Source organism: Coenobita brevimanus, chromosome 86 (assembly GCF_032717465.1).
Source record: "Coenobita brevimanus isolate Jiangsu-jjx chromosome 86, ASM3271746v2, whole genome shotgun sequence".
Classification (NCBI taxonomy): Eukaryota; Metazoa; Arthropoda; class Malacostraca; order Decapoda; family Coenobitidae; genus Coenobita; species Coenobita brevimanus.
Window position 1 is genome coordinate 34,817,661 of NC_137039.1, and position 10,149 is coordinate 34,827,809.

The 10,149-nt window shown below is 39.9% G+C and overlaps 1 protein-coding gene across 1 annotated transcript in view; it reads left to right on the plus strand.

Moving 5' to 3' along the window:
- LOC145410663 (uncharacterized) overlaps positions 1-5,178 on the plus strand; it is a 129,401-nt gene extending 124,223 nt beyond the window's left edge. The window contains exons 5-6 of the mRNA XM_080280777.1: positions 3,124-3,364; positions 4,722-5,178. Of these exons, the coding sequence (XP_080136903.1) occupies positions 3,124-3,364; positions 4,722-5,178 (698 nt within the window). The remainder of the gene's footprint in view (positions 1-3,123; positions 3,365-4,721) is intronic.
- The last annotated feature ends 4,971 nt before the right edge of the window (positions 5,179-10,149 follow it).

The window sequence follows — 10,149 nt, forward strand, 5'->3', positions numbered from 1 at the left end:
TGAAAAGCCGAACACTAGTGGAAAAAGTACGAACATATATAGAGGAGAAAATACGAGGATATTTGACAAAAAATTAATACGAAAATACGAAATTAGTGAAAAAAAATATAGAAAAGTTAAAAATAAATAAGGATGGTAAATAAGGATACAAAAGGTGAACATAGAAATAAAGAAGCAGTGTTAATGTCAATAAAATAAGTAGTAATAAAAAAAATAAGTGAGCTGATTACGAAACCAGGGAATACTCTTCTTCTGTAGCTAAATCTCTTTCGCGTTCCTCGCTAAGACTGTACTACAAATTAAAAAATAATAATAATAATCATAAATCAACAAGTTTATAAATATACTCGTACGTCCGGAAGTCGGAATACCGTAAAAGACGTCGATCTGACACGTTAAAAAAAGGGAATATCTATAAGTGAAATTATCAGGCGTACATCATAAACGCCAAAAAAAAAAAAAAAAAAGTGGTGTAATTTAGATACAAGAAAGAAAAAGAAGAATGTACGAAAACGACGTCATTCATTAAATACGCATAAGGAAAAAAAAAAAGATTCCATATCCATTATTTTCCTTTAAAAAAGTAATATTATAGACGACGTTTATTACCTACATCCAACAGAGAGAGAGAAAAAAAAATCCCGGCAGGTGAAAATATAGCAAAATCCCAGCCTTTAAACTCTACGGACTTCCAACCCGCGTTTCACTATCGTTCGTCCGGGAAAAAGAGCGCAAAACCATCGCTACAAGAACCCATGCAACAAATCCATCCTCTCCCATTTCTAAACCCACACCACACACTTAACCACGCATAAATCCCCCTCCTTAAGCCACGTTCTGAGCATCTAAGTAGGCGGGATTAAGCGAGAGACTTTAGCAAGGTTGATTGTGCAAAACCACCCCCAGTAAAACCAGCTAAAAACAAAACCCATCCCCGTCCATTTCCAAACCCAAAACCACGCACTAAACTACGCATAAGCCCCTCCTTAAGCCACGCCCTGAGCGGCTAAGCAGGCGGGATTAAGCGAAAGACTTTGGCTGGGTTGGTTTAGCGTCATCGATCAGCTGTTGGGGGCGTGGCCGAGGCTCCCCACCGATTGGTCCTCGCTTCTAGGGGGCGTGGCTTGCGTGCCGTACCCGCTCCTGATTGGCCCTGACGATGAGCATGGGCGGGATGAAGATACGGGCGTGATTCTGGGCTTCGGGCGGGCTGGGGCGGCACACTGGTTGTCTGGCGGGTGTGGGCGTGGTGCAGCAGCTGTTGTGGCGTCCCCGTGGGCGGTGTGGGCGCAGGTGGGCGTGAGGATGCCGGTGTGGGCAGCCTCCGCCGAATACCTCCACTTCGCCAACTCGGGTAACCATGGCAACGATAATCACAATACATAGAGATAAATGACGAGCTATATAAACTTACTAATACAGTTTGATATAGACTATGGCAGTGTTCCTCAGTTTAAAGAACAAAATAACTGCAGACAGGTAATCTTCCGGGCTTCTGGCCTTTGGTTCCTTCTTCCTTGCATTACAAAAAATATATATATATAAATGCGTAACTGGTGGTTTTAATCGTTGTTAGTTTCTGTATTCACGTCAGCGGTGAATAACTGGAAAATTGTATATGTTTCATGGGTTACTTCGGGCTTGATAAATGAAATACCCTTTGCCAACGATGGAATCATTACGTATCATTTAATAAATAATGTTTTATTTATTTATTTTTTTTACTTATTCTAGTAAAGGAATTTTCGTTCGCTTCGGCAGCCTTTCAAATCAGGTAACCAAAGTAATTATAAAAAAAAACGATAAATGTACACAAAACTACATTAATAATACAAAGCAAATAAACAGGCTTGCAGGAATTAGTTTTAAACACTGTGTACCCGTAGTCAAAAGAGCGTGACAGTAAAGCATGACTGACGTATATTAGGCACACCTATTAATTCGTCGAGGTGGCTGAAGGACTACGGCAACTTAAAATCCGTCTGTACGCTCGAAAAAGGCAATGATATTACTGGGTGACAGGAAGCTCTCGTAGCAAACAGGCTAATGGGGAGTGTTTCTAACCCCTTCTCCACTAGACACCTCTCGTAGGTTTAACAAAAGTCGTCGGAATGTAAAATAAAAGAGGTCATCGAACTAAAGAGGGTTATACGTGTGACAGGAAAGAATCAGACTGATAAAAATGACATGTCCATTCAACCAGCCTCACCTAACCATCCACTCACCTAACAGTCATCAAATTACACTCGGAAAACCTTCAAAATAACCCAATCGCCATCACATAACTGCCTAACTACCGTCACCTAACGACCCATGTAGAATAAACTACTCTAACCACCCTACCAGTCTCAATTAGAACCCACGTCCAATCACTCACCCACTCAAACTAATCACAGGTCAACTAGCCTCACCAAACCACCGAACTTATTCAACCCACCACTTAAACAATAAAAAAAAAAACGTTTCTAATTTAAAAAAAAAATCAAGTAGCTATTGTTTTCAGCAATGATGGTCTTTTTCAATCATTTTCCTGCCGAATATTATCCCAAAATGTGTGATGGTTGAGGGGCAGTCTTCCTCCTTATCTTTATTATACACATTGATTTGATCTTGTAATTACGAGTAGCATCACCCCCGCAGATAACCTCGACATGGGACAATAGGTCTTCTGCTCTCTGCAATTTCTAAGTACCCCTGTGTACCAAAACAACTAATTAACCTCAACAGAACCAAAAAGACAAAGTAACCAACTATTATTTCATCAAACAATTCATTTTACCCAACCTCTTCGGAATGGTCCTTGTGTACTTCGGCGCACCCAACCAACTAATTACATACATCTGAACCAATCTCACCAAACTAACCAATCAATCAACACCTTAACGTATCTCACCAAACCACTTAAAACCACCAATCAATCAACACCTTAACGTATCTCACCAAACCACTTAAAACCACCAATCAATCAACACCTTAACGTATCTCACCAAACCACTTAAAACCACCAATCAATCAACACCTTAACGTATCTCACCAAACCACTTAAAACCACCAATCAATCAACATCTCAAGGGGCCTCATCACTTCCAATTCGCCCACTCTAACAACCCTCTTCCCCAACAGTTGACCCGTACGAGCTCTTGGGGCCGAGGTCATCCCGTCTGGCGGCGCAGGGGTCAGGTCAAATCCAGCTGTGGCAATTTCTCCTGGAGCTGCTGGCTGACCCGGCGAACTCCAGCGTCATCACGTGGGAGGGGACGGCGGGGGAGTTCAAGATCCTGGACCCCGACGAAGTGGCAAGGAGATGGGGAGAAAGGAAGTCCAAGCCCAACATGAATTACGATAAGCTGTCTCGAGCGTTGAGGTGAGAGGGAGATAAGTGGGAGAAGACGGAGAGGGATATATGCAAAATGACTACGATGGGAGGACTGGAAAAAGGGACTGAATAACCTGAACAGATGCTGCACGAAAGATTATGAATATTGGAATGTTACCATACAGGAAAAGATGATGAAAACTTTAAATGACGAGGTGATAATGAAAACATATATAGAGAAGGAGAAGGAATAAGATGAAAGAAGACATAGCTAGGCAAGATAAAGGTCATGTGGACCCCGACCGAAGGGCCCAGGAAAAAAAAAAAAAGACTGACCTAAATCTAAATTATAATATTCTGTCTCGAGGAGAGGTGAGACGGTGTGGGGAAAGATGGAAGGACAGGGAAAGATAGATTAGTAATGGTGATGATGAAAGAGGCGCTGGACCTGAGGAAGGAATGGAGATGGTTGAAAAGGGGGGTAAAGGAAGTGAGGGAAGAGCAGCAAAATGATGCAGAATGATGATAACAGGGGGTAATGATGATGACAGGCAAAGGATAAGAGGGGGAACAGGATGAATGAAGCCTAAGGGAAGAAACTGAAGGGGCTAATACAGTCTGTTCCAAACTCTTTCAGTCCAAGGCATCACACCAAAGACGGACAAATCAGTCTGGTGTTAGCACGGATATACTAGAAGACTCATTATCACTGTAATTTTGTTCCCTGATAACGAACATTATGCACTAATTTTTCCTCTTTATTACAGGTACGAGGCTCCTCCAAAATACATCACTTGTTCCTTCATTAAATTCTTTCCTTAACAGGTTATTACAGTCGTTAAATTATGTTCTCAACTGTCCGTTCACCTATTTTGTTCATTAATTACCTATAGTGTATAGGAGGTGTGTTCCACAGTCAGGTTTTGGAATGAATCAAAGACGTTTAGGAACTTATTTCTCTTGAGGTTAAGGGGACTCTCTTTACACCAGGGGAAAACTGTATGCTGCATGTGATATGTGCAATGTGTCAGGGTAGTGAAACCTGGATGATAAAGGGCGAGGACATGCACAGGTTTCAGCACGGAGATATTGGAAAGAACAGATAGATGTGATGCTTCCCTGAATGAAGGCTGTAAATGGAGTTAAAGGATGTACGAGTGTGAATCAGGGGGCAGAGCACCAGGTTTGTGTTGATGTCCTACATAATGACCTCCCAATTAGCGGACTGACTGAACAAAGATGCAGTTGAGACAAAGCAGAATGGACAGCTGCCATCAGGTGATTAAGGGTGACATGCAAGCAAGTACAATCCCTTTTAAAATCAAACAATACACAATCAGTGAATTCAGTGTACAATGTTCCCCCTCTCGCCTGCTCCTTTAATAATCTCATGCCATGATTGCAGATACTATTACGACAAGAACATCATGACCAAGGTGCACGGGAAACGGTACGCCTACAAATTCGACTTCCGTGGCTTGGACCAAGTGCGGCAACAGCAGACTGCCGAGGCCCAGCGTTACCCCCATGATCTCAGCTTCCTCACAGGCTACTCACAGCTTTTAGGGGGCTCCTCTCCCCTTGCTGCAGCCGCCGGACCCTTGGCTTCCCCCTTCCCCCCTCCCCCTCCCCCACTTCTCTCCCCTCCCCCTTATAGTGTGGCTGTGTCCTCTGCTCTCGCAACCACTTCCCCACTAGCAGTTTCCTCCCCTCTTGCAACCTCCACCCCACTTGCTACCTCCCCTTCCTTAGGTCTCCATGCGGCTCCCCTCACCTCTCCCCTCAGCTCCCCACCCTCCGAAACCCCTCCTACCACCACCACAGCCACCCCCAGGACCCTCCCCCACTACCCCTACTCGTGAACATTGTGACACGAAACGCAAACAAAAGCTCATAAGGATTTTAGGCTGTTTCCAATATATTAAGTTTGCTTCATTTCCTTCAGTTCTAGGACGTAGTTTTCATTATATACTTGCTGACTCCAAATTATGTTATTCAGCTCAGGAGAAATTTTGCAAACTGGAAAGGTTAGATGTAACAGTAACTAACCTCCTCATTAGCACGATGCTCTCCTGAGAAGAATATAATCAGCCAGAGACAGCAAGAATAAAATATTGGACGTTTCTATACTGAAGGGTTAAATCAAGACACTAAAATTACAGAATATAGACAAAAATCATAAGGGAATTAAGCTGAATACATATCATTCACTAAACGTCTTAAACCAGTCAAAAAACAAAACCTTAAAGGATTATAAGTTAGTGTGAGAGGTCACTGACTAAACTAACTAAAGGTTAATTAGGTCAGACCACTCACCCTAGGAGAAACAGAAATTTGGCTGTAACCACATTACATCGTTCACTACAAGTTTTATGCCAGTCAAAAAGGGACAAACTGGAAAAATGGCCATGCTTGTCTGGTAATCATTAGCTCTACCTGACCGTAGGGTTATTACATACGCCAAGCCACTCACCCCTAACTAGGTCTCTCCAATCTGTCGTGACGTAAATATACCTTTTCAATACAGAAAGCGCACAGCAAACAAGGCTAAGGCACTTTCTGCCATATTTTTTAATCAGTCACCAACAGAACCAGTGCTTAAAAGTGAACTCTTGTGATCTACATGGTTGGTATAATCCAAAGTCATTATCCTTCCTCAGCAAAACAAACTTGTCTGGGAATTAAAAAAAAAAAAAAAAAAGTCACATTACAATGGTGCAGTCACCGTATGTGGAAGTCCTAGCACTGCACTGAGATACAACCAGCCGCATAAATCACAGGTCAACAACAATTACAATGATTCAGCGGATGACAAGCACAACTTTGAAGGAAATTGTCTTATCTGTGTTCGCTATAAGGTCTCTAGTTCAATCAAAGTCGTACGATAGGCCAATCAGGTAGTTTGGTAGTTAGCAATGTTCCTTCAAGACTTAAGCTTTCACTGTGTTACCTACGTGCTAATTCTCCAGATACCCCCATCAGAAATGAAACTGAAATAATTACAAAAATGACAGTGATAAACAGAACCTGATAAACAGGGGTTATAGACCTAATAACAGGATCCGAAGGAATAGGATCTATGGAACAAAATAGGACCTGAGTGAAAAGCATCTTAAAGGGAACAGCACTTAAATAAAAAGGAAGGGGATATGCTATAGAGATAATGATGACACAGCAAATACTGGACATTGTACAAAAGACTTCTGCCTACCGAACGTGAAGACTTAGTGTAGGGAAAAAGAAAGCTTGAGGTAATAAGTAATAAAGGGCGCCTGATGGAATGCAAAAAAATTCACAAGCAGAGAGAAACTAACGTGATGAAAATGGAAAAAGATTCCCTAATATACCACATATAGCAAACAAGGACCATGCCTTATTAAAAAGATGGCTTGACCTATATCAATGCAATAACAAATCGGCATATAAAAATATGCAAAATAATTGCTGTAAAAAAATTAACTGACAAAATGAAAATGTTGACCTGAAAAGGGAAAAATTTTACCTGATCTAAGGTAGAAACTTAATACTTTTTGGCCTCACTGATGTATTTTATGTAAATGCAACCCGGTTTTGATCAGTCCTCTGCATATCAAAATACAGTGAACCACTAACCTGGTACAGTATTACAGCAGCGATCTGGTACTGAATATGTGGTCAGATGATCCACTTCTTATGATTCTTGAACTTTGGTCCAGTTTGTTTCCAATTTTGCAGGCCAATTTCAGTAACACTGGGCCTGGTAATTCGATCTGGTCAGCTTCCTTCCTGTGAAAATGCTTCTGTTATCTGGTCCTGTAGGCCAATTCTGGTAAAACTGTTTCTGGTAATCTAGATGGGTTGGCTAAGTCCAGTAAAACTCAATCACATTCCAGCTCTGCAAAAGGAACGAGAAAGCAGAGAATTAAAAATACATGTAATGACTGAAGAGGAATCAGGAATATTCTATCCGATAGGCCTTTTAGTATGTTAAGTAAGTTCAAGCAGATTTCACTCAAGTAATCCTGTCCAGTCTCAGCTCTAGTTGATGTGGTCAAAAACCACAGCCCACACCTATACTTACCATTAACACTGTTCAGCATGTCTGCTGGGTGTGACTTGCAATTTGAGATCATCAGAATATGTGACCAGTGACCTAGCTTTTTTGTGTGTTTACAGTTTTACCTATATGGCAAACATGATATGTGATCAATACTCAAACTTTTTGTTACCATTTATGGTCTTCCTCATTTGCAAATGCAGAAATCTTTATCAATAGCCTACTGCTACCAATTTTTTCTTTAAGGTCTTCCTAGACGACTGCAGCCTATGTACCTAACTAACATATCTGACAAAATTCTAGCTCTCTTATCCTTAAATGGTCTACCTCATATACCCCTATATTAGAAGAAAGGCAAGTTTTTTCATATACCAATAGCACAGGTCCCTTTTCAAAGGTATTCCTACTTATACGATCAATGACGCAGCTCTCTCAATTGTCATTCTATACCCTAGCAGTGCTTCCCTAATATCCTGCTTCATTTTATTTTTTTTTTACTTTTCCAACATCTCTGCCTCAAAAGTGCCAAGTATAATTTTGTGTGCTACAATACTTTCAGGAAAGAACACTATTAACTCCAAAAGCAATGGCTGAAACATGCATGAAGACTTACTAACACATTAAAACTGCCACTTTTTTTCATAAATTTACAATGCTTAGCACTATACCACAACCATTACCACCATACTAATACAAACATTAACACAACCCAGCCACCAAAATTACAACCATAATGTTACAACAAAGATTTCTACCATGCACTAATATCACCCATAAATATAATAATTCACTCACCTCACCAACATTCCCAACTAACATCACCCATACTGCCAGCAACAGCAATACAAACATTCATTTTTTTCATTCATTGCCAGACGCCATGTATCCCAGACAGGGTGACCAAGGGCTTAGAGTTAATTGTTTTTACAGGGAGGGGCACTAATCCTCCACCAACCCCACTTGACGTAGGGATGCCAACAGCATCTGGTGTTCCCAGGCGGTCACCCATCCAAGTACTAACCAGACCCAACGTTGCTTTTCCTACAAACTATTGGATCTTGCGTAAAGGATCTTTCAATTATAAGAAAAAAAAAAAAATCCTTTAAATACACATTCCATTTCCTACGTCCCTAGTACTATATGTGCCAATTCCAAGAGAGTGTTCGGATTCCGTCAGGCCAGTATGAAAGAATGCGTTAGATGCGTATAGTATTTTCATTTTCTTTTGGTAGTTTTACTTAATCTGTACTTGATAATATACTCAATCTTTAATCATGACCTATGTAGAGCGGCTCAGTTGAATGGCAGGAAAGTTTTCTTTAATCTCCTATCAAATTTATGGGTACTTTTACTTAGTCTATTATAATTCTGTTGCATATTTCCTGATAATTCTGTACCTCATTCTCTAGCCCCTCAACTTTAAAAAGACTCTCCAAAGCTGAATAACACAGGCTCCACAATTATATTGTTGCACAAATAACTAAGATGGTCAACACCGAATTCAAGCTGTTCATAAATTCTGTTCTTACTCTTTTAGCCGAGTCAAATTTCTAGGATCAAACATATCCTTTGATGTTTTCTTAAACACAGTTTGTTAGTACCTTTAAGTTTACTACAATCTTATTATTAGCTTACTCTTATTCACCTATGTTCTCACCCTATTTCATAGCTTTAGGGAGGAGTAACAGATTAGAATCAGTGTTTTTAGTATTTATCAATTCTATGTCATTCCTTAGTCACTTAAATTTCTTAATTGTAGAGAATTGTAGAGTGAAATTATATTTTCTTGTTCTGTCTATATACCGCTAATAGATTTTTTGCTCTCTTAGCATGGAAATTTTTGTATAAATATACTGACTCTATCTCACTCTTCAACTGTTCCCCCCCCCCTCCCTCTCTCTGACTATGTAAGTTGCTGGAGTATGGCAATCTATCCACTGCCAAACACACTGTACATAATCCCTGAGATAAGCCTAACCATACATTCCTCCACGTCAGTCACAATAAAAATACTCTTATCATGACCTCCCCCCTGAAACGAAAATGATACTCAGAAACTTGTAGAAATAATTCACGTTAGTAGACATTTTCTTGATTTTCCCCAACTTCAATAATGACCGCCTTGTTTGTACCTAAGTAACTAATATATCCTTACTCAAACATACTTTTAACAGTAACAATTCAATACATTTAAGGTTATCAGCTCTGATCTTAATGTGACAGAGCACTGTGAATTCAAAAGTGCCATAATATTTCCTTAATTCAATTTTCAGCATATTGATTATAATATATTAATTCTCTCTCTCTCTCTGGGGAAGATTTGGTAGTTAAGGAAAGTTAAAAACATTAATAAGCCAGTCTACGAATACAACACGTTAGGTCTGGTTAGAGTAGCTTTATCAGGTAATTTGGGTTTATTAAGATTTTTTTTTTCCTTCAGGAAGATTGATGAGTTAACTTGAATATTGGTAAATGGAATAAAGACAAGACACAACACTGAAAAGTTGTAAGACTATATAGTCTGAGTCAGAAATACTCTTCCACTGTCCTGGAACTGTCAAAACTCTGGTGAAAAAGCTGTATTTTTTATGGCTTATGAAGCTCCCTATTATGTCTTGGCCACCCATATATTTTATTCTTATGTTTATATAATGATATTTAAGCAAACAGGGTCAATATTAACAAAATAGTATCACAAAATAATTTAAAGGTCTAATGTACAAGATATATTGCTAAGGATGATAAAATCAGGGGCCGTCAAAGTCAACTAGAATATGGTTCACTGCTAAAATGGCTA